This window comes from Colossoma macropomum, unplaced genomic scaffold (assembly GCF_904425465.1).
Source record: "Colossoma macropomum unplaced genomic scaffold, Colossoma_macropomum, whole genome shotgun sequence".
NCBI classification, from domain to species: Eukaryota; Metazoa; Chordata; class Actinopteri; order Characiformes; family Serrasalmidae; genus Colossoma; species Colossoma macropomum.
Genome location: NW_023494803.1, coordinates 22,661,766 through 22,686,229, shown reverse-complemented (window position 1 = coordinate 22,686,229; position 24,464 = coordinate 22,661,766). Strand labels below are relative to the sequence as shown.

General features: G+C 39.7%; 2 protein-coding genes across 6 annotated transcripts; both read left to right on the top strand.

Annotated features, from left to right (window-relative positions):
• Positions 1 to 85: 85 nt before the first annotated feature.
• kif3cb (kinesin family member 3Cb) lies at positions 86 to 5,436 on the top strand. Of its 2 annotated transcripts, XM_036593757.1 has the most exons (8): positions 86 to 1,813; positions 1,916 to 2,017; positions 2,116 to 2,238; positions 3,079 to 3,197; positions 3,355 to 3,471; positions 3,565 to 3,673; positions 3,785 to 3,942; positions 5,047 to 5,436. In XM_036593757.1, exons 1-8 carry the CDS (start codon positions 362 to 364, stop codon positions 5,153 to 5,155), a joined length of 2,289 nt encoding a protein of 762 aa, XP_036449650.1. In that variant the 5' UTR covers positions 86 to 361; the 3' UTR covers positions 5,156 to 5,436. The 2 variants fall into 2 exon arrangements, 1 of the variants encoding a protein (XP_036449650.1); XR_005008558.1 differs by lacking the exon at positions 5,047 to 5,436 and having other exon boundaries at positions 3,355 to 3,470; positions 3,785 to 3,889.
• A 1,190-nt stretch (positions 5,437 to 6,626) lies between these two features.
• asxl2 (ASXL transcriptional regulator 2) lies at positions 6,627 to 22,075 on the top strand. Of its 4 annotated transcripts, none has more exons than XM_036592559.1 (13): positions 6,627 to 6,846; positions 9,458 to 9,540; positions 9,821 to 9,823; positions 12,636 to 12,744; positions 13,225 to 13,366; positions 14,794 to 14,912; positions 15,290 to 15,410; positions 15,661 to 15,801; positions 15,892 to 16,052; positions 16,165 to 16,261; positions 16,376 to 16,481; positions 16,584 to 17,208; positions 17,314 to 22,075. In XM_036592559.1, the coding sequence occupies exons 1-13, from the start codon at positions 6,790 to 6,792 to the stop codon at positions 19,186 to 19,188; spliced, it is 3,639 nt and encodes a 1,212-aa protein (XP_036448452.1). In that variant the 5' UTR covers positions 6,627 to 6,789; the 3' UTR covers positions 19,189 to 22,075. The 4 variants fall into 4 exon arrangements, with proteins under 4 accessions (XP_036448452.1, XP_036448450.1, XP_036448453.1 ...); XM_036592557.1 differs by having other exon boundaries at positions 15,628 to 15,801; XM_036592560.1 differs by lacking the exon at positions 9,821 to 9,823.
• Positions 22,076 to 24,464: the final 2,389 nt, after the last annotated feature.

Here is a 24,464-nt window from a genome sequence, read left to right as displayed (position 1 = left end):
ATACGCGCTAGAATGCGTAAGCGGAGGCAGCAGGCAGGATGATGCTCAGCTTGTGAGTCCATTGTCTGCAGCCATGCAGGGTGTGGACCAGCAAGGTAGAGAGCAGGGCGGCGTTCGCCTGCACACACAGCCGACCACAGCCGCGTCAGTGTCATCATCACTGGGGACGATGCGGGTGTCTATCGGAGTTTAAGCTGATGCTCATACAGTGGATATACGTTCGCTTCACGGAGAAGCCGTTTTTGGACTACGTGGGAAGTTGCTCGCTTCTCTTATGGAGGAGAATCGTTCACGGATGATGCCTCCGCTCTGGTAGAGCCGTGTTTTTTCATCTACATTCGGTTCAGTCTGAAGGTGCACAATGTCTAAGAGGAACAGCGCGGTGCTGATGAGACCGAGGTCCATGTCGGTAGGTAAGAAATCAGAAGCCGTTAAGGTTGTGGTGCGGTGCCGCCCTGTAAACAAGAAAGAAGAGGCGATGAGTCACGAGAAAATAGTGGAAGTGGACGTGAAATTGGGACAGGTAAGCATACACAACCCCAAAGGGCCGGGAACTCTGGTGAAAACGTTCACGTTTGACGCCGTCTACGACACGGCATCAAAACAAAGTGACCTGTACGATTATTCGTGTAAACCCCTGATTGACTCAGTCTTGCTCGGCTTCAATGGAACTATATTTGCCTATGGTCAAACTGGCACTGGGAAGACATACACCATGCAGGGTCTGCCCACAGATCCGGAGAAACGAGGAGTCATTCCAAATTCCTTCCAGCACATTTTCACTCACATATCCAGATCTCAGAATCAGCAGTACTTGGTGAGGGTGTCTTATCTGGAGATATACCAGGATGAAATAAGGGACCTCCTTTGTAAGGACAACAATAAAAAGCTGGAGCTTAAGGAAAACCCAGAGCAAGGCGTGTACGTCAAAGACCTCTCTTCAGTGGTGACCAAAAACATCAAAGAAATTGAGCATGTGATGAATCTGGGGAATCAGTCCAGGTCTGTTGGATTCACTAAAATGAATGAGCGCAGTTCACGGTCACATGCCGTTTTTGTTATAACCATCGAATGCAGTGAGATGGGCATTGATGGAGAGGAACACATTCGTGTGGGCAAGCTGAACATGGTGGACCTGGCAGGCAGCGAACGTCAAAGCAAGACAGGTGTCCAGGGCCTGAGGTTCAAAGAGGCCGCCAAAATAAACTTGTCCCTCTGCGCTCTCGGAAATGTCATATCAGCCTTGGTGGATGGGAAAAACTCCCACATCCCGTACAGGGATTCCAAACTCACACGCCTACTGCAGGACTCTTTGGGAGGGAACTCCAAAACAGTCATGGTGGCTACAATAGGGCCCACCTCATGCCACTATGAGGAGACCCTCACCACCCTGAGATTCGCAAACAGGGCAAAGAACATCAGGAACAGGCCAAAGATCAACGAGGACCCCAAAGATGCTTTGCTGCGAGAGTTTCAAGAAGAGATAGCCCGCCTGAAGGCCCAGCTGGAGGAAAGAGGGATGCTGGCGAAAGAAAGGAGGAGGCGGAGGAATAGTATGAGGATGAAGAGGAGCATGAGCAGTGGGGAGGTGGAGACACCCAGAAACCGTGAGGTGGACGTTGTTGAGATGGTGCAGGAAGAGAGTGCTGAGGAATACTGGTGGAAGCAGCAGGTGGGGCAGATGGCCAAGACCGCTGCCAACGACAGCCCGGAGGTTAGGAGGAAATTAGGCATGGTGGATGAGAAGGCAAAGACTATGGAGGAATTACTGAAGGAGCAGCAGACTATGGAAATCATGATTGAAAAATACAAGGTTAGAGCCTATACATATTAGGCCTTTTATAGCCTGAGCATTCTTTCTGAGGCAATAAACTGAATTATAATTTGGATCCTATTTGCTATGGTTGTTTTTTAGGCCTTGGAGAGTAAGCTGCTGATTGGAGGAAAGAACATCATCGACCACACCAACGAGCAACAGAGAATGCTGGAGCTGAAGAGACAGGAGATTGCAGAGCAGGTAATAAATGGAAATGCACACTAACCACAGTGTTCAGCTGATGCAAAGTAATCTCAATAACCAGATACTGCTGTGCGTGTGTGTGTGACCTCTCATAGGAGAGGCAGGAGAGGGAGATGCAGCAGCTGATGTTTGAGCAGGATGAAGAAACGGTGGAACTGAAAGAAACTTTCTCTTCTCTACAGCAGGAGGTGGAGCTTAAGACCAAAAAGCTAAAGAAGGTGAAGCGGGTCTTCAACTAGGCCTTCAAGCTGTACACATTAGAACAAAACTGAAGCTATAAACATAGTGTGAATGTTATAAACCAGTTTTGTTGCAGATACATCTCTAAGATGATTCTACAATGATGAGAATATTTGATAGCTTTCAAACTAAACGAATGCCTCATGTTCAAAAAGCAGTCACCATTTTTGTCCACTTAGAATAAAGTGGTTTAAAGCTATAAAACTATCATACTGAAGCTATAAAGGATGTTTCAACCTGGACTGCATCTTGAGTCTCTTAAAGGCACAGTAACGAAAAAACAGCCTGTTTAATTCTAAGGGATAAAAAAGAGGCTGAAAATGGTCAGGCAAACATGAATTATGACTGTTTTTGGTACATAAAATCATGTGAGTGGGCCTCAGGGGGGAAAAATACAAGACCAATGTAGGATATGGGCCCTTTTAGTTGTGAAGAAACACTGGTTTAAGTTGTACTGTTTAATTCCATTCTACATTGTGTACAAGTTTAAATTAAATTGATTATTGAATAACAATTGTTATGTAACAGGTGACTCCAAACTTTTGAATGCTAGCCTATCTCATTGCTGTCATAACAAAATCTAAAATCTCTGGAATGGATCTTTTTTTGGGAGAAGGAAAAGATCTTTCTGAACTTTAACGTAGGCCTGTGTCAATGTAATATTTTATGCTATATCATCTTGGACCATAATTGCATTTTTAAAATCGTAAAAAGAAAATTTGAGGGGTTTGGATATGGCACCAACAGTATCTTCCTTTTGTATGCAGATCACAGTTGTTATATGAATATTAATATATAATTTGTTGTTCTTTACATAGCTGTATAGCAAACTGCAGTTGGTGAGAGCTGAGATAGGAGACATCGATGATGAACATGTGACAACAAGACAGGAACTGGAGCAGACACTGAATGAGCTGACAAGAGAGATGAAATTCAAGTATTTCTACTACAGTTATCTTCCACAAAAAATGTATAGCCCAAAGTTATTCATAAACAATGATGCATGGATATAGTAGCAGTAAATCCAATGCAAGACCCATTTTAGCATGATTGTTTGTCTTGTTATGTGATTTGTTTGTCTTTTATTTTTGTAGGAATCTCATTATTGACAATTTTATTCCTCCTGAGGACAAAAACAAGATCTTAAACCGCCTCCACTATGACAGTGAGGAGGACCAGTGGAAAGTCTTACCCCTACTCCCCTCTGAAAAGTGAGTATAACAGTTGCATTCCACACTCTTAACACTTTCATCAAATATACCACGACTCACAAATAAATTCATATTATTCACATTATTCCCCAGCAACTCTCCTCGTGTCAGACGAAGGCCAACTTCTGTAGCGGGATACAAGAGACCGATCAGCCAACATGCGCAGGTTGCTGTGGCAACAGGAGCTCCTTCCAGATACCGGGTTGGTACACAGTGACCACTAATAGGCAGGCAATTTAGAGGGATTATTTATTGCAAAAATACATTTGCTGAAGAACCATTCATGAGATAACCAGGTTTTGGTGCTACACAGGCAGAGAATGTCATGCTTTTGGAGCTGGATATGTCGCCACCAGTCATGGTCCCCCTGGATTTAGAAGGAGCAGAAATGAGGACGCGAGACTTCCTTCGTGATTTTAGCCACCACAGGAGGAGGACAACAGCATCCCGTGTCATGCGGGCCAGATCGTGGTGAGTGCCAAATAATCATGTGCCAAAATGCAGTATAAAGTTTGTAGACACCTGCTCGCTCATCATTTATTCTAAAATCAAGGGTAATAAAGAGGCTTGGTGACATTAGGCTCATGTGCGGCTGCTCCAGTGCTTCCCATTCTATTTGGCAATGTTTCTCAATGAGATTATACAAGCTGTGTGGGCAAATGTATGCCTTAGCCAGCAATGGGTCAGTGGAAGGGTGTGCTTAAAAGAGTTAAATTCACTAATTGTGAATATCTAATTGTGGTGTCCAGATACTTTTGGACAAATAGTGTAAGCTCACCACACAAAAAAATGAGCCACCTGCATAATTTCTTCTCTAATGCTTGGTTATGACAATCCTGTCAGGTAGAGATTACACCAGTCTCTTGTCTAATCTATCCATGTCTACCATAAACTAGATGCACCTCCCAGCCTACATTTGTTTGTACCGACTTCAGCATTTAACTTGCTGTTCCAAAGTGAGAGCTGGGATGAGGTAGGGCTGGGAGTCGGTCCCAAAAAGAATCAATTCCTTGATTCCTGGCATTTGGGAATCAAGAGACTCCAAAACTTTGGACTCATTTCCACCCAGTGATGTTCAAGTTTGCCGGCACCTACGTGCACACTGTATGAGTAAAGTTGGTTAATTTAGCTAGTGTCTCCAAATTTCCTTGCTAGGATCAATTATAATTGATACTGCACTCTACTTTTGCCAGATGTCCTTTTCTATGTCTTAGTTTTTGAATTGGGATCACTGTGTGCAATCAACTCCATTGATTCCCATCACTTCGAATTCATGTGTTCCATCATATCTGTTGTGAACGAGTCACATACAGACACCCTACAGTTGTCATCCTGCAATGTGGGAATGTCAGTGTTCTGTTTTGCTTGGATATGAAACACAAAGTCATTGAAAAGGTGGGCTAAATGGACAGGAACTCAAGAGACTGGTGCCATTCTTACCTGTCATTGAGGAAATCAGACGCTTAACCATTTAACCAGAAATTATGCACTTCTTGTTCAGGGAGCTTATCTTCTACTGCTTTTATGTTGACCATCTTTAGGTGCTTGAACCTTGATCTTTTTTTCTCTCTCAAGGTATCAAGGACCAAGTCCACCTTCTACTTCATCAACCAGCTCTGTGGCCTCTGGGTCTCAGTGCCCACCTTCTACCATGGGAGCATGCGCAGCCATGCTCCAACCATGAAGTATTTTAAACACAGTGGTTTTGCCATGCCGTAAATGCAAAGCTTTATCAACAGACTCATTTGCTCTATTCTTTTTTTCTGTGAGCTTTACTGCAAGATCATTCAGTTTTTACTTATGCACACTAACTTTCTGTCAAAGCACACTTTTGATCAACCACTCCAAGCACAGTTTTCTCCTGTTTACCTGGAACTTTGATCTAAATGTGTCATGTATAATCCAGTAATGTCACTCTTGAATAAAATCCATGACAAAGATAAATGGTTATATTGCATGACAAAACAGTGATCTGCAGTCTGATTAATTTAAATGGCATGCAGCCTAATACTACAATCACTGATAATTGGATTTTCAGCTCATTCCTGTTACAATGGAGAGTGAAACATTCATTCAATCACACCACCAAGTTATTATTTTCTAACATCACTGACCCCTAGTGGATATAATTACCATAAAATGGTTCAGTTCTATTACAAAGTGAACTCAGTGACACCATTAGAGGAAGACAATACCAACTAATTATATAAGCACCAAGGTATCAACCACAGGAAAACCCTGTCATTGGTCATGGTGCTTAAGGGGAATTTCCACTGATTGTTTTATGTCTGCATTATTCAGTCATTGAAATACACGCAAAGTTGTTCAGAATGGTTTGAAACAAAATGCACCATTCTAGAAAATCCTAATCAAATTTGTTCACAGTGGTGGTGATAGGAACCAAATGTCTGACGAGTTTAATGCCTTTAAAAGCTACCTTACATAAAGTTATTACCCAAAATGTTTATAGATACTCTACCTGAGATATTGTTAATGAGATAAGGTTTTAACCTAAAACATATATACTTTTAAATTATTTTATAGCGATGAGGTACAGGCATGGCATGGTAAGGTAAAATAATATCCAAAGAAAACTTATTTGTGGATTTACCACTACTTCATGATTATCAACACTACATATAAAACCTCACAAGGCATGTGCAGGTTCAGTGGTTGTTTTACATAATAGATAGTAAATAAAATGGCTATATTTGCTTTTGCTTCTGGTTCCTATCACCTCCAGTGTAATTAATCTGAGTTGGTGAGTTTCTCCACAGTGCACCATTTCACACCAAACCACTCTGAGTGACTTTGTTTAGATCCTAACACCTGAATTATGTAGAAATTGTGAATTGTGAAGAAATTGTGAATTATGTAGAAATTGTGAATGTAACACTGTCTTTTAAGAAAAGACAGTGTTACATTGCTGACACGAAGGGATTAGCTTGAAGTGAAAGTTTTCTACGTAAAAACCTGCACTACAGCGCCAGAGAGTTGAGTGAGACTAAGGCCTATCAAATCTGTATTGCTGCCTTTTTACCTCCAGCGTTTACAGTAAACTAGCGTTAATCGCTTTGGGCCTGCAGGGCTCTACACAGTTGAGTGAGAGAGTGAACACAGTAACCTTCAGGTGTTTTCCCCGCTCTGTCACGGTACAGTAAGATGACGTCTCGCCGAGTCACGTGACCCGCTACTTACAGTAAAACACCCAATATGGCAGAGATGGTGGGTCTTGCACGATAACTAAAAGCAACATTACCATTTCAACAGTAACGCGCTCTCACATTCGGTCGATTTTTCGGGACCCCGACCGCAAACATGAGGGAACGGCAGAAGAAGAAAAAGGGGAGGACGTGGGCAGAGGCGGCGAAAACGGTAAAAGCTGCGGGGCTGTTGCTGTTCGTGTGTTTTGCTTGTTTCCCACTCTTGTTCAACTGTGTTTATGAGTTCATGACCTGCTGCTGGTGCAGGCGGAGAGAGGAGTGCGCGAACCGGGGCCTGAGTGGCTACGAAGCCGCTGAAAGAGTCACCTCGACCTGTGTACACCGAAGCATAAAGATATATACTGCTTTACCGCGACACTCGGTTTATAAAGTTTTCTCCCAGGGTCTATTTTTCATGTTACAACTGCAGACGTAGCTACGCGCATGACGTTTAGGTTATGTGTCCAGCTAACATTGCCTGAGCTAAGCTAAGCTAGCTGCTCAACACTTCACCTAAGCGTTAGCAGTCCACTAAGCTAGCGAGTGAAAACATAACCAAACAGGCGGTTTTTCACGATTAATCTTTTGAAGACGTGTCATTGTGCTGCACATTTTGTACTCTGTGAACGTTTGTGTAGCTGGCCGAATGATGTCAGCTACTTCAAGGCATATTTTATTGGTTAGTTTGAGTTAGCATGTTGAGGGCTGGCTAGCCAACTAGTTAGCCAGCGTTAGCAGTTTGCTAACGTACAGTTTGTACGTGCGAGGCTACGGCTATTTCGGTTTACTTTAACAGCTGACAAGCTGATAACACTGAGTTTTCCTGTGAAATGTTTGAACGTGTGTTTCGGTCAAGCCCAATAATATATTTTTCTTAGGTATGAGAATGAACTTCCCGGCCAGTTGAAAAGTATTAAAGCTAGTCAAAGTTTGACGTATTGTTGTCAACAAGCACGGAGCTAATGTTATATTAAAATAATACTGCGAAGCTGTAGCCTTTCGAGGCAGAAACAGTGGTATAGATGAGTTAATGTAAGTGGTTTACACAGTAATAAAGTAGTACTTAACATATGTCACATTGTTTCTGTGGTTGACCAGAGGTGGGTAGAGTAGCCTCACCCCATACTCAAGTAAAAGTGTTGTTAGTTCTGTAAAGTAATGGCTGAAGTAAAAGTAAAAGTACCTTTCCAAAACTAACCTGTGTATGAGTAAAAAAGTCCAGGTCAAAAAGCTATTTAAGAGCAACGTACAGAACTGCAGTGGAACCTCTTAGTGCATCCAATGTTAATCAGCATAGGAACTGAAGTTTGTTTGGAGCGATTCTTGTCTTTTTGATACACATGCAATAAAAAGATAAACCTGAGCTGTGTTAAATCAGAAATGTAACGTTGATGAAAAAGTAATTTAATATTAATTAAATCTTCATAAAGATACCTGAATGTAAATTGATGTATTATAAATTGAAATAGTAGGAAAAATTCACATTTATTTAAGTACACATAATTGAGTGAATGTGACTAGTTACTACCCATCTCCCAGCTTGGCCATGTGATTCTGGAAGAGTGAAATTGAGCCTACTTTAAAAATAAAGGTGTGGAAACGGGGTCTGAATGTGAAAGTGGCTGCGAGTGGACGGTCACTTGGCCTTTAATTAAAAATTCAACCAAAGAAAAGCTTAGCTAAAAGCTTTTTTGCACTTTTAAGATGCTGTCTCTCTTCACCTGGTCTTAGACAAAGGAAATGAGTCATGGTTGGCTGAAGTCTTGGTATTACTAATCTGCTCTAAAAATGAGAAATCTCACCACCCCTCTCACAGCTGGGGAAGGAACAGCTCTCAGGCTCTGGTCCAGTGACTGACCTCATCCTGTAAGCAAAGTCTCAGCTCAGCTGAGGTGTCTGCATTACTCAGAACACAGTGAAACACACTGGCATTGATTCCCTGCACACTGTGGTGAACATGGCTGATCTTCCGGGTGTGTTTGCATTTTCATAAACACTACCTGTAAGTCTATACACTGATCATTAGGCGTTCTCACAGCAAAGCTGCTAAAATATCAGAATCATGTGATGTATTAGTTGCCACCCAAGTATATCTCTAAGCAATGTAATGTTTTTTCCTAACATTTTTCCCTATAATGATATGAACCTAATAATCTACTACTGTAAAGAACAGTTAAAGGAAAGAGATCTCAATAATGTGTAATGCACTGTATGTCAAAGTTTGTAGACACCTGCTCATCCAAAGCAAAGGTATTAATTGGAACTTTGTACCCCCTTTGCTGCAGTCACAGCCTCTACTCTTCTGGGAAGGCTTTACACTAGACATTGGAACATTGCTGTGAGAATCACTGTTGTTAGTGAAGTCAAGTACTGATGATAGATGATTAGTTCTGCGTCACAAACGCCACTCCAAGTCATCCTAACGGTATTAGATAGAGCTCCATCTCTCCAGAAAACACAGTTCCACCACTCAACAGCCCGATCCTGGAGGGTTGAATACGCCTCTAGCCAACACTTAGCTTAGTACGCTTAGACTCATGTGTAGCTGTTCTCAGAATTGGGTGCACCTTAAAGTAGCTGAATTCACTAATTAGAAGATTTAGAGGTGTCTGGACACTTTTGAATACATAATGTACTTTAAAGCACGGTAAATGAAGGGCAGGAACTTTTGCAATATGTCAATGAATTTATTGTTGAATTGTTACACTAATTTTGAACTTGTTTTTGCTTATTTTGGGCTGAGGCAGTACACACCACCTTTTATTTCTCCTCTTCTTTTGCAGGTACTTGAAAAGTACCCTAACACACCAATGAGTCATAAAGAGATCCTCCAGGTGATTCAGCGAGAGCGACTTAAGGAGATAAGGTGAGGTCATCATCTATCACACGCTTTTTGTCAACATCCGCATATTGTTTTTTTTTGGTTTTTTTTACATTTCACAATCAAGTACACATTTATAATCACCTCAGATTGTTCAGTCTTGCTAACATCTGGACGAAAATGTTTTTTCTTTTGGTTTTGATTGTAGTTTTTATTCATCAAGTTCACTGTCATTTTCTTCAGGGCAAGTGCACTGAGTGCACGCACATACATTTCTAATTTTTGCATCTCTTTTTTTTGTTTCACTGTCCCTATTGTCTTCCAGAAGGTAAGATTAAATAAAAGTTTATCCCCCACTTTTCTTTACACTAACTTCAATCTAGAAGACCTGGGCCCATACCTTTGCATGCGATTAACCATCCCCTAATTGACAGCATGCAAAGGGCTTTACAAACCCAACAAGAGAGTACTCACTGGCTGTAGTTCTCACAATAGCGCTTCCTCATGACCATAACTAAAGGCAGTGTTACGATGGTGCTCCTGTGCTGTCTTTTAGCATTTCTCTCCCTGGTCCTTCAGCCCTGTACACAGCTCTCAGACTTGAATTTTTGAGGAGGGTCTAATTGCAGCACCATATGAGGGCGTTTCTGTGATGCAGATACACCCCCCAGAAACGCCCCTTGTGTGACGTCAGATAAAGCGGGCTAACTGTAGGGGGCTGACATAACGCGCTGGGGTCTTGGTTGCTGTACTGGTGACAGCGAAGACGCAGAGCGAGTTCCACTCACTCCTGTCTCTTTGTGAATCGATCATTTTGATCATCATTCTCACTGTCTGTGAAACTTCATGCCCTCTTCGAATGGCGTGGATACCATCAATAGTTAGTTAGTTGTGTAGACGACCCTACCTGCGATTCTCCTTCAACAAAACAGACAGGCAGTTTCCTCCGAGTCCGTCTGGCTCTTTATTCTAAATAAACACAGTTTCCTACTCAGCCTTTTCAGCCGTTTCTTATACTAATAACAGGCTGGTGCTGATGTGTCAGGAGAGACAGGGAGACACTCCTCAGCGTGTCTCATTTTAATAGGAGGAGGTTTGTTACCTTCCTTTTGCAAACCTTTGGACATAATATTGCGAACTTTCCTGGTAATATCCCACTTTAATGTCCTAATTCTACGATATTATCATCGAAATATTATGACTTTCTTCTCAAAACATTACGATTTTATTCTACAAAATATATATATTTTTTTCTCGAAATATTACGACTTTATTCTCGAAGTCTACTATTTTTATTTTTATTAACAGTGGCCCTAAAACGCGTTCTACAGAACAGTGCGAAAAAAATGGGAAAGATTAATAAGGTCAAGAACAACGAGCGCTTTCATTACAAATTATGATGTTGGTAAGTTTACTGTTAAATTAACGTTTTAGCACAACCTAAAAACTTGTGGAAAATAAGCACATGGTAACCTTGCCAAAGTTATATTGTGCAAGTTGGCAACACCACGGTAGCCCCTGCTGAATAAAGACCATTAGGATTAAAATCTAATGGTTTTTGCCTCCTAATGGTTACCAGTAGAGACCACTATAGTTTCCAAGTAGAATTAGAGATGTGTCTGGAATCAGTCAGGTCATCTAGTAAACCATTAGGATCCTTTACATTATCAACCCATCAAGAAAAGCCAGAACGCATCACAAACCCCCAAGAACCAACAGAAACTCTTAATGGTTTCTATGTTTTTTCTCATTAGGGACGTTAACCTTATAATTCATTATTACACATTAATTGAAATAACGGCTGGTATGGAGCAGATTGCGTAGTACTGCTGAAAACACTGCTGATTGCTACTGTTACGATAGGCATTCAGACCGCAAGCTCAAGTCGGGGATCACAAAACTGCAAGACAGAACTCTATACAAATCACTAGAAGCTATAGATTCATGCATATTTGCTGTTAAATGCCGAATGCTCATTAGGTAAACATGTAGAAACAATATTAATTTAGTATTAGTAATGTCTTTACAAATACTGGTGTATTTTCCCCATTGAGTTGTATCCACCAATGAGAGAAGAAATTTTGCAGACATATTGGCCAGTGAATGATCAGTGGGCGTTCCTGATGTGGGCGTTCTTGTTTTACGGGAAAGCCTTTCGTTGCAGTTCGACTCTATTGGAATTTTTGTGCCACATACTCAAGTCTGTTATTCACAGTTATAGAGTGTATATAATTTGAAGAGAAAACAGAGCCTGAGAGTTGCCATTTCTGTGCACCCAATGACACAAAACTAATGAATAACTGACTATGATTTTGCATAATATTATAGTATTTTTAATTATCCATGTATACATAAGGGTATGCTAGTTTTATTGTTTGTACCAACATTAAGTGCAGAGTAAAATACACTGTAAAAAGATAACAAACCAAACATAAGTTAAAAAAGTAATAAATTCATTTTTATTTTTCATTTATTGTGCTGTTCAGCACTTTTTAAAAAGCCATGCAGTATTCTACTCACTCTTAAATTCAACGTATTGTCTTCCAAAAGGTAAGACACAAAGTCAGATGCTAAACATGCCACTACTGAAAACAAAATATGCTCATTCCATTTCACAGAGATTCTGCTTGAAGTATATTTTCATTTCTTCCCATGACCACATGTTAATCGATGTGTAGTTCTGCTCTTTGCTAAAATGTTATTCATAGGTTAAGTAGACTGTTGTTGTTGCTAGCTAGTTAATTCGTCATTTACATCATTAGCATTCGCTTGTTTGAGGGCACAATAAACCCCCTGCTTAATCAGTTCTCTGTTCACTATTTTTATTGATGGAAAAAACCTACAGTCCTCGCTGGAATGCCCTTTGCCCTGAGTTGATGGAATATATTTTATTCTTATATTTTCATTCTATACAAAAAGTACTTTGCTTCTTAGTGGTATGTTAAAGATTGAAATAATGTACATTACCTTTTTAAAAACAAATTTGCAAATAAATCTCACTGGTTTGTTAAATTAATTTCATACCCTTTCCCTCTTGCACATATCAACAGTAAGTATGGTGAAAATGCATGGTTTGTTGTGTTTTCCATGTATCAGCCCTTTAGAGGTTACACTGTGGTTTGTACTTTCATTTTATCCAGTGGAACATCCCCCCTTGCCTGCCTCAATGCTATGCTCCACACAAACTCCCGGGGTGAGGAGGGGATTTTCTACAAAGTCCCTGGTCGAATGGGAGTCTATACACTGAAGGTTAGTGCGCATAAAACAGAAACCAAAACCTAATAGGACTTTGGAAGAAAAGGAACATCCTGCAATCAAGCCTTGGTTATCATTTCAAACAGGAAGACGTGTGAATGTTACAACATAATGTGCATAAACAGAAAATAGCGATCTTTCACAACCATGTTTAAAGTGCTAGAACATAGCGCCGTTGACCCCTGTTCATAGCTTGTACCCGTGCCACTACATTACCCCATCATTTGCGTTTATCTACATAGCTAACTAGTGACAAAGCTTGAGACTGTACTACTGTTATGGATGTGCAATTGAAAATAATATTGATCTTGTGTGTATTCACCCTGCATAGTTATTGGTCATAAATGTTTATGTATGAAATATACAAAAATGATGTAGCAAATCACTGAGTGGATTACAACTAAAGAGCAGCACGGTGACTCATTAGGAGAAAATAGGCCTTGACATCTGTTTCTGTATATGATGACTGAGCAGAAGGACATTGCAGATGTGGTGAAAGAACTTTCAGAGGAGGCTTCTGAAGATAGCAGCGATAACACGTCTGACGCTCGAAGCACAGAAAACAACAACAGTGCCAGCAGCAAAGAGGGCCGCAGAGGAAGGTGGAAGAGAAGAGGTACCTCACTTTCTTATTAACAATATGTAATTATAGCTTCCACAGTTCTACCAATGCAAATTCAAATGATAAACATGTTCATATGTTATGTCAGCAATGTAGTCATATTAAAGATGGCCCAATTACTCAGGAAAAGTATAATTGTTTATTTTGGGTCTCTACATTTAAGTCTTTACAGGTTCAAATTGAATCTGCATATGCTGTGATAAACTAAAGCTTTGTCAGTATACTTTTATAAATCTACAATAGCAAATGGGCACATCTTGACTGTATGTACTTAAATTGTATTACTGCCATTAAGTATTTCTTCTAAATAGTTTTATAACATGTCAACTTAATGATATATTTTAAAAATATTAGAAATTATCTTCAAGTCCTTTACACTTGTAGCCATTAGTGTTGTTATATTTTGTTGTTGTTGTAATTCATTTGCTAAAATCTGAGTTGTAATGAGTTAGAAAAAAATGTTTTCAAATTTTCAGTAGCAAATATATTTTCACTTACAGTATGGATCCTCTCTTATAGATTGTTAGTTTAATATGTAGGCTAAATTTGAAAGTGTTCACTGATTTTTTTTTTAACCATTGCTAGTGTGATATTTCAGCTGAGTTTCTTTTTGTGAGCACATTATTCATGCAGATCAAATCAGCCTTCAAACAGGAAATGTTTTTTTTTTCTGCAAATCGAGACCACTTCCTCATCTTCATACACTTGAGAGTTGTAAAGAGTTGTTAAGCTAACAGAACATTTTACCCCAGGCTGTCCTTCAAAAGTGTTTGTGAATATTACAGAATAATGCATGCTATAAGAGTGGAGATATACAGAACAAATTACCGTAAGTAGAATATCTGAGTCAAACTTTGATCATAGTTGAAAACTTTTAATATTGTTATGCAGGCGAGACTGAAATGAGTACTGCAGAGACCAGGAAATAATCATCTGAACACACTCATAGAATTTTTCTTTCGTTTTTTTTCTTCAAGTAGCTTTATTTTTATGAATGTTTGAATGTTGTATTTTAATAATAGCTTTAAGGTGGTAATACATTTTGAGCATGGATGTTCAGAATAAATGGTGACTATAGTAGCCGCTGTAGGGTATTAGGAAACGTACTGAATGCTTTTGGTCAGCATTTTATTTTAAGGTTTATTTTCAGAACTGTAGATATACAGTATGTTGAAATGAATTCTACATTAACTATCTGCAAAATGATGCAAGATCCCAGTAAATGCAAAATGCCTATCTTGGATATGTTAAATTAGGGCTCAGCACTTTTACAAGATAAACATCTGTTACAAACTGCGTTTGTATTGTACACGTGAATGGAATGGAACTGACCTTAATTAACTCAGAGAGAGAGATAGGTGTGAGTGTGTATACTTGTGTGTTTGAACACGCTCAGTGCAGTATTCTTCTTTATTTCTTAGGGCCAGCAAAATTGCAGTCACAACCATCATCTCCACAGTCTCGCTGCTCCTCTCCCTCAGTCTCTAGCAACAAGCTCATCTCTTCATCCCAGAAACACAGCAAGAAGGCACTTAAACAGGTGTCAGCATTTCAGCCTTTCTCTGTTTGTGTTTGAGCTTTCCTCTACAAGCTAACATACATGCAACAAAGCACTTCAATGTTGTCAATATTGTTTTTTTGTGTTTTATGTGTTATTATATGTGCTTAGTATCTGTTATGTGTAGAACTGTCTGTTGCATGACTGTACTGTGTAGCTCTAGGGGTTAATGAATAACAATTACAATTAACAGTCCCAATCTGCATCTGATAATAAATGACTTTTTCTTTCTGTCTTGAAAGACTTATTACTTAATAAATACAGATGTAGCAATACAGCGTTAGTGATTTAACCATCAGTTACTGCAAGAAATGCTTGTTAACAGTCCTTTTTCACAATAAGTCTCTCTGTATTTTAAGGCTCTGAAACAACAGCAGCAGAGAAATCAGCGCCGTCAGTGTGGAATTTCCACAGCCTCCAACCCTCGACTGCTACTTAAAACTGTCAAAGACATGACTGATTCAGCATCTGCCAAATCTGGTATGTTCTCCAGCACACATTGTACTTTTTTTTTAGCTTTAAATAGCTCTTCCTTCCTTTTTGAAAAATCACAAATGACATGATTACACCCATGCCTAAATATGTTTTTTCAAATGTGTTCACTTGCCAGCTTTGTTATGTAACGTGTTACTAAAATGTGTTGTACCCATAACATATAATAATATTCATTTATGCATATGCGTTTGTGTTGGCGCAGCAATGAAATATCCAGACTCTCTCACTACTGTAGGCTGGGAACTGAAACAGTCTGAGCGCTGCCCGGCCAGTCCCCAGAATTCTACTTCTAGCTCCTCCTCCTCTGTCAAAGCAGATGTGTGCCACACTGTTGGTGCCAGGAAGATGTCTCAGCGCTCCAGTCGGCTCAGTGCCCGTGAGTGTTTTCAGTTATCCATTGTTTGTGTCACTATCTGGAATTGTCAAAACTGATCATTCCCATAATTATTTTATTATTTTTCTTTAGGCCAGCTAAGACGAACCAAATGTGAGATTGATGTGGAGACTCCCGATTCCATTCTGGTCAACACTAACCTGCGGGCCCTAATCAACAAGCACACATTTTCCATGTTGCCCCCAGATTGTCAACAGAAGCTTCTGAAGCTGCTGCCAGAAATTGACCAACAGGTAGGGAGAAAAAGAAGAACATTGTCATTACTTTGTTTGACAATTAAATTGAAGAAACACACCAGTGATTTACCTAACACTAATGGCGGATTTACATCATCCTTTATTTTAGTCTTGTATGGATGGTCTCCTGAGGGTAACCAGTTCTGCTTTGAACAATGAGTTTTTTACATCTGCTGCACAATCTTGGAAAGAGAGGCTGGCAGAAGGTTGGTTTCTGTATTTGTAGTACATAAAACAAACCTTGCTCAAATGCTTGTTAACTATAGGTCACCTTGTGCCTCACATGTTAGATGGTATATTTAAAACATGTTTACCCACAGGTGAGTTTACCCCTGAGTTAAGACTGAGGATACGGCAAGAGATTGAGAAAGAGAAAAAGGTGGAGCATTGGAAAGAGCACTTCTTTGAAAGCTACTATGGGGAACAGTAAGTTTGTCTGTACATTCAGTACATGTTAAGTCCGAGAAGATCAAAGGCCATGTTGGAGAGAGAATTATGAATTTTATATAAAGGACTTTTTCATTCCAGGTCTGGATTGAGTGTTGAAGAATCCAGGGAGCTGACACAGGTTGAAGGCACTTCTGTACCAGCTAAAGACTTAACCTTGTCTGGAGGATCAGAGTCAAGAACAGAAGCACAGAAGCCAAGCCACACTGCTGAGGTCAGCCAAAAGGAGCAGAGATCCACAGAGGTTAAATCAACAGTACCTATAAGCCATGTAGAATCAGAGTCTTTCTGTACAGGATCAATCATAGCAAGTCACTCCACCTCAGATCAGACGCTGACATCTCCAGACACAAAGACTGCATTGCTGGCACAAGAAGAGTCTGAAGCAACTGCACTGAAAGAAGAACCTTTAACATCAGCTGCAACAGATGAAAATGTTCAAGTAAGTGAGACCAAGTCTGATGCCCCAAAACCTCATCAGGAAGCTGTGAGTATCAGTCCTAAAGGAAAAGATGCATTGGAGACTGAGTCTGTTAAAGTTGATGGGACTGTATCACCAACCTCTGCTGTTACCACGGAGTCCTTGAAGAGGAAAGTCTCTAGTGAACAAGAAACAGCAGAGAAGAAACCTCGCCTCTCCCCACCAGAAGGGTTACCTCAAGCAATAGCTTCGGTAACAGTGCAACAGAGAGTACCCCCTCTAAAAGTAGGTTTCATGTTTTACAGTTTTGCTTTTCATTTTGCAGTTTCGGTTTATTTTGGTTGATTGTAGTTTTTTGTTTGATACTGAATTTACTTTTTATATTTTTAGATCCCTGTGTCGCGAATCCTGCCTGCTCCCCCAGCTGCAGGCCAAGTTTCTCCAAGGACTCCCCATCCCTTGACACCACCCAGTATCCGCCCTGGAGGCACCGGTGCTCGCACTTTAGCTGACATCAAAGCTAAAGCCAAATTAGCTCGAGAACAGCGTGCTGCCGCAGCCGCAGCAGCAGCAGGCGCAGCTACCAGAGGAGCCACTTCGGGACCTGGCTCAACTGGAGGCACTTCCACACCTTCTCCAGCCCGGTCTCTATCAGAGGAATTTTCACCAGCAAGTAGTAGAAGCCAGTCTGTATCACCAGTAAAGATTAGCTCTGTTTCTCCTGCTCCTGAAAGCACAGGGTTTCTCTCCCAAACATCTCCCTCCTCAGGTGCTACTGGGCAGACAGACTCTGGTTTTGCTCAAAGTCTTTGTGCAAATCAACTGTTTTTAAAGGAAAACAGGTCTTTGATGGGTTCCCAGACCACTCAGTGTGCATCAGACCCACTTTCAAAGGATCATCATACCCTTCTGGCAGTTGGTGGGATGCAATTACCACCTTTAAACACACTGGCTCATAATCAGAGAGCACAAGAAGCACCTTTGTCAGGGACCAAATCTCACTCCTCAATCCCTGCCAACAATCCTCTGGTCACTCAGCTCCTTCAAGGTAAAGAAGTTCCCCTTGAAAAGATTCTTCCAAAGCCACTTGCCAAAACCGAGGTGCAATCAGTAACCACTCCAGCACAAGATCACGGGAAATTGGGCATTACCACAAAAGGGTTGGGCAGGGAGAACTCCATAGACACAGAGGATGTTAGCAGATCTAGACTGCAGGCTTCTTCAGGTCAATCTATGATGTCTGGCAGACCTGGGATCAGTATGGACAAGCTAGACAAGATCACTCAGGAGCAGATCATCCATGTTCTGAGACATCGAAGTCAGCAGAGCCAGATCTCCGTGTCAGTCCCTCAGCCGTCTCACTTTGAGCCCTATCAACTAGGCTATCCAGAGAGCTGCAATAACCAACCAAGGTTCCATCTAGGCCTCTTCGGAAGAAAGAGGGTGGCCAAACCTGCCATGACAGGACACTACCTCCTCAATATCTCCACATATGGCAGAGGGTCTGAGAGCAGCAAGCGGCCCCATCTGGCCAACCTAAAGAGAGAAAACGTGGAAGGAGAAGAGAAAGAAGGGGCTGATTTGAGTAGAGGTGCTCACTCTTCTTCAGGACACTCTAACCCTCCTAGGGTTAAAGTTGAACAGCAGGGATATCTCATCTCAAGACCAGATGATGCACTAGGATACCAACACTGTCCTCAAATAAAGTTGGAGTCTCCGGCGCTCAGCTGTTCATCCAGTACTGGAGAAGGTGGCACTTCTACAAAAACCAAAGACACATCTCCAAGACCGCACCTTGATGTCTGCAGTAGTAAACAGGGTATCTCAGGGCCACATCAGTTGAGCGAATGTCACCCACAAGTGAAATCTTTCCAGTCACAGAATTCAAATGATGGGCAAGAACCTGTAATGGGTACTTTCTATGGTGGCACCATCAGCATGTCTGTGCCTCCCTCATTAAATAACAGCATTGCTAACACTGGCACCTCTCCTACAGTCACTTGCAGTCGTGAGAGTGCCAACGGGGGAATGATGTCTTTCTCTGTGACTGTCACTGCCATACCTGCTGGTCACCTTCTAGATCAGAGCAAAGGTGAAGCATCACCAGAGCAGGCCTTCATAGAAGCTTCTGGAATGGAAGATGTTCAGTCAAAGTGCTACTGTCGATTAAAGGCTATGATCATGTGCAAGGGGTGTGGGGCCTTCTGTCATGATGACTGCATTGGTCCCTCCAAGCTGTGTGTCTCATGTCTGGTGGTACGATAATGGTGATGATGACAAATGGTGACAATTGTGATCATAAATATCTGAAAAAAAACAATCATTTGAGTAAAGAGTTTAGTGAGAGTTTTTGAATTTTCAGCTCAGTGTTGAAGTTCTCACTGTGGTTATATGATCATATAACTATTTTCATACAGGAGTCAGGCTTTTATGCTGTTTAGTATGTTAGAGGTTCATGTACATAATTTGTGCAATGCAGAGTAATACTTCCTCTCAGTCAGTTTACTGTAAAGTGAGCACCTTGATCTAGATGCAAGACTCATTGAGTAGTGGCAATATGTAAACGCTGATCATATTCTGTAATATTTTTGTAACATAAAATTTTAGAAATGAAAGTAACAGTATATTACTATTTTTGTAGCTGTGAAGATCATGACCTCCCCTTGTAATTTCTTTCAATAGCAATTTTTAAAGAACTGTGCGGCTTGTTGGATCCAAAACAGTAATGATTTCGATGTGCTTACCCAGCAGGGCAAATTGGATAGTTTATGTCTTTGTAACTCAAGAAAAGAATCACAGAGCTGAAATACCAATTACTTTCAAGAATAACTGTGAATATAAAATTTATCTTATTGACCTGCCTTTTGTCTAGGCTAAAGTGGTACTATTAGATGTGAATATAATCAGTGGTAGATTTAAAAGAAAAAAGAAGTTATTTATGGAGCAGAAGGGAGTAAATATCACAAGCTAGCACTTCTTTTAAAACAAATTTTTTAGGGATATGGTGGAATGTAAGAACCGGTTTATATTGATGATTGAAGGTGGCAATAATTTGTATATTTATATTTATATTAAAAAAAGGCTCATTCATCTAAATCTAAGACAACATCAAAGTCCCTTATATCTCATCTAAGAGAAAATCTTATATGTCTTTTTTAGGGTTGCACTTTTGTATTACTAAAACTGTTAACTTGAATGGACTGCTTGCTAATCAGCTATAAATGCAAACTTTTTGAGTTTGAGGGGAGCTGAAGCACTTCTCTATCAAATCATTTAATGTTCCCTCTCAGGAGCAAACCCAGGTCTCTGTCATTTCACTATATAGATCTGATCATGCTTGTGTTGTTTACGCTGCTCCAGTGAGGAGTGTGAACTGACAATGCCTCTTAAAAAAATCCTGGGACTGTAGATATTCTTTAAACTTAATGTCATTTATGTTTTAAACAGAATAACAATAAAAAATGAAAAATGTTTGTGAGCAATGAAGTACAGTAGAACACTCAAAAGGGAGAATATGAAGATTTTTGGTTTTATTCTGTAAATATTGGCTTTCCTTGAGATGTACTGAGAAATTCTTCTTTTTTTAAAGTTCGATTTCAGTTATCTTGCTTGAACATATCCACTTTGATTACTAAGGCTTTTTATCTGTGAGAAATTTCTTGAGACAAATCACACTATAATTTGTGTCTAAACTCTAAATATTAGACTGTCCTTAAACAATTCAGATTTACAGGTACATTTTGATACATATATAGTATATTAAACGTGCATAAAAAGTTTGCATGTTATGCATCTGGGTATCAGTTGTTTTTGTCAAATTTTCTGCCTTCTACTTAAGACAATTTTAAAAGATTTTGCTTGGTAATATACCAAAGTCAATTTATGGGAATTAGATAATCAGATTTTGTTTTTAATGTCTGTCTAGTTTTGAAAAGTAATATATTTTAATTAATATATTTTAATATAAAATACTATTTACAAGTCATTTTACAAAACATTTAAAGAAACAGGGTATTTACTATCTTTATATTAACTGTCCCATCTTGTTATGCCTCTATCCAGGGTGTACATAACACTTTATAAAATGATTTTTGTACCAGAATTCCCAAGAATATATGCTCCCCCAAGAGACTTGTCTTTGTTTATCTGTTTCATGTGGATAGTCTTGCCTGGAATACATTTACCTGCTACTCAAGTGGGTTTTTCTTTGAAAGTAAATATCTTTGCGTGGCGTTAGCTGGCATCATTCAAATTTAACTTCTAAGTCACACTGACGACTGAAAGATCTTAGCTTCTCTCTCTATCGCTTTATCTCTGTCATATATATATATATATATATATATATATATATATATATATATATATATATACACACACACACACATTGGTTCCACAGTGTCGTGTTTGCTTGTGGTGTATGGAAAAAGTCCAGACTAGCTTGGTAGTTGTATGGATTGTCTTTGGGTGTGAGGGTATTTTTCAGGTGATTTTTGATCTTTGTCATGTCAGTGGGTAAATGTATATGATCTTTTTCATGTTGATATATGCAGTATGGATTACAGTGTGTATAAACATGTATGTACACACACATACACAGTAGAGACATAACAGAACTGTGATAATTTTGTTTTCCCTTTGATTTACCATTATTGGAAACAGTGATTTACATTTAACTCAAAATTTTATCTGAATATGAATTTTGGACATCCCTAGTGGTAGACAATTGTGATTAATCTTTTAATTTGGTATTGAGTAAATAAGCAATGTGTATTTTTCTGGGCCAATACTAATGACAATTACATAAAATACTTCAGCCCACACGGTTAAACTGTTTTCATCCACCCTCTGTAGATAAACCTCAATATGTCCCCAACCTTTATAAAACTTTGACATGACTGATGACATACCTGTTAGTAGGAATATTCTCCTCACTCACTCTGGACTGAGGTGTTGTGATGTGAGATGCAATGTTTTATCACAGTTGTGGAGATCGGAAAATCTGGTGGAGGGTGCCTCCCTATAATGTGTCATTTTTAGTTTTAAGATTTCAAATATTTTATGTAAAATAAAGGTGAATGTAATATAGTAAATGTAATCAGCACTTGTAAGCAGAAGTGTATTTTATCAATAAATGAGAATAAAATACATCAAAATGAACAAATGTAGTGACTCCTTCTTTTTGGACTTAACAATGAAGAATATACGACTGGAGTAATGTTAATTCAGGGGTCCCTCAAGGATCAGTAAGTGGCCCCAAAAAGTAGTGTTTTTCAGTCCTAGAATAGAACTGCCTTGTGTAGTTTTGCATTTTCTCTGCCCAGTTCTACTCAGAAAAGTTTTGCAAATTGGCTGATGACTTTAGTTGGGCAGACAGAGCAGCTGTAGTACTCTAGGACCAGTACTGAGTGAGTGCTTTTTAGGCATGGGTAATATGGCAGTGTTACTGTGATAAATTACACCATTGTACACTCTCCTTGGTACAGAGTGGGTTTTGCATAAATGGTATAGTAGTGAGTAACCATATCCATTATGTCACTAGCTTTTATGATTATTTTATTTTTACCATGAGTTTGATTTTTCCTCCTGTTCCCTTTTAGTTTATTTTTGCAAACAGTGAGTTATTAAAAAAAAATCACTTACAGCCTTTCATCACTATTTTAAGGGGGATTTCAACTATTTTTTATTTCGGCATAATTATTCAGTCATTGAGAGGTAAAGCCATTCAGAGTGGTTTGATATGAAATGGTTCACTGTGGAGCAACTTACAAAATCAGATGTCATCCAGTTGACATCTGGTTCCTATCACCATCACTGTGAACAACTCTGATGCAGTACGTTTCTCTAGAACAAAACACTACACATCAAACCACTCTGGGTGAGTTTGTTTTTGTCTTAATTATTGATTTATGCAGAAATCAATGATGAAAAATCAGAGCAATTTCCCTTTAAGGCACCACTGTTCAGCTAAAGCTTTTTGGCTCTTGCTGTTTGTTCACAAACCCCAGGAAAGAATAAATGTTGTGATACATCGTGTACCATGAAAATTTCAAGTATCATGATGTTCTATCTTTGCTCACACTTAACCCCTCAACATTCCAGGCTTATTACATACTAAGGCTTATTATTTAGCAACTACAGGGACTTCATTGCAAACTAACTGAGCTATTTGTAGGTTATAGAAGTGTGTAATAAAACTAGGCTTGGTAAGGGGTTAAAGAGGAATTTCACCAATTTTTCAAAAATTCTAGGTAATTCAGTTGTTGAAATATAAACAGTCATTCAGAGTGGATTGATCTCAAGTGGTTCATTGTAGAGAAACTTACAAACTCTGATTTCTTTACAGTGGTGGTGATAGGAACCAGGGGTCGTGATGTCTACAACAGACTATAGCCGTTTTATTTACTGTCCAAAACCACCAATGAACCAACATGCACCTTATGAGTTTTTATATGTAATGTTAATGGCAAATAGTCATAAACCTGACTAGAAGTTTTCTTTGTGGACTATTTTGTCTTACATCGCCCTGCATGTACCTGCCATTAATGGATTAAAATAAAAGGATTAAAATCATTTTTAAAACAAAACTATCCTAAAACAATGTTTCAGACAATAGGCAGCATATTGATAACCACTACATGTAATAACTTTCTGTGAGGGAGCTTTTGTATAGGCATTAAAATCTTCAGACATCTGGTTCCTATCACCACCCACTACGAAGTGTTCTGACCTCATTTTTCTCCAGGACGGCACATTTCACAACAAACCACTCTGGATGACTCTGTTTACATTTTAACCATTCAATTATATTGACTTTTTGAAAGATTGGTGGAGTTCCCCTTTAATGATTATTTCACATCATAGGAGTAGAATTATGTGCGGAGCCCTTTAAAAGGTGCCATAAATTGGGCTTATTAATATTACTATCTAAAATATATCTTGCTTATATTTAACGCAATATTAGTATCTTATTAAAAAAAAAAACAAAGCATCGTTAGCTTTCATGTGGCCGTGGCTGTGCATGCGCGCGCCTGCCGGTGTTCTCTGCTGTCCTCTGCTGTTCACTGAGGCTCACAGGAGCGCTGCACTTGCTCAGTGGGCGACTTCTGGCTACTGCGGTTCCTAAGACAGAATCAAACGGAACGGTAACCACGAAAGGAACGCGGTAATGGAGGAGGGCAAGGCCGTCGAAATGCTGCCGAAACGGCGGAGGATTATCGACCAGCATTAAACAAACAAACAAACACACAAACAAAAAGACAGAAGAGGCGGAGAGGAGGTTGTGACATGCCAGGAGTATTTCCTTCTCCAGGACCCAGGAGCATTTATCCCTCTCATCATCAGCCGCTGATGATGGCAGCGCAGCCTGCGTGATTTCCTGCTGGTAAGACCGTTTGACCGTTTGACTATGTTTATTTTTACGCTGACTCGTAACGACGGGCCAGAAAACAAGCGGCTGTTCTGAGGAGCTCGGATCCACATTACGGGAACATTCGCTTATGTACGCGCGCATCTTTCATCGCTGCTGTGTGTTTTGAGTCGAT

Bases quoted from the DNA above. Each gene is read 5' to 3' on its own strand.
- asxl2 (XM_036592557.1), top strand. From the start codon at position 6,790: ATGAGGGAACGGCAGAAGAAGAAAAAGGGGAGGACGTGGGCAGAGGCG. The intron at 14,913-15,289 runs GTGTCAGCATTT...CTGTATTTTAAG, and splicing joins GCAAGAAGGCACTTAAACAG to GCTCTGAAACAACAGCAGCA. The intron at 16,482-16,583 runs GTAAGTTTGTCT...TTTTCATTCCAG, and splicing joins GAAAGCTACTATGGGGAACA to GTCTGGATTGAGTGTTGAAG.
- kif3cb (XM_036593757.1), top strand. From the start codon at position 362: ATGTCTAAGAGGAACAGCGCGGTGCTGATGAGACCGAGGTCCATGTCG. The intron at 1,814-1,915 runs GTTAGAGCCTAT...GTTGTTTTTTAG, and splicing joins TCATGATTGAAAAATACAAG to GCCTTGGAGAGTAAGCTGCT. The intron at 2,239-3,078 runs GTGAAGCGGGTC...TTCTTTACATAG, and splicing joins AGACCAAAAAGCTAAAGAAG to CTGTATAGCAAACTGCAGTT.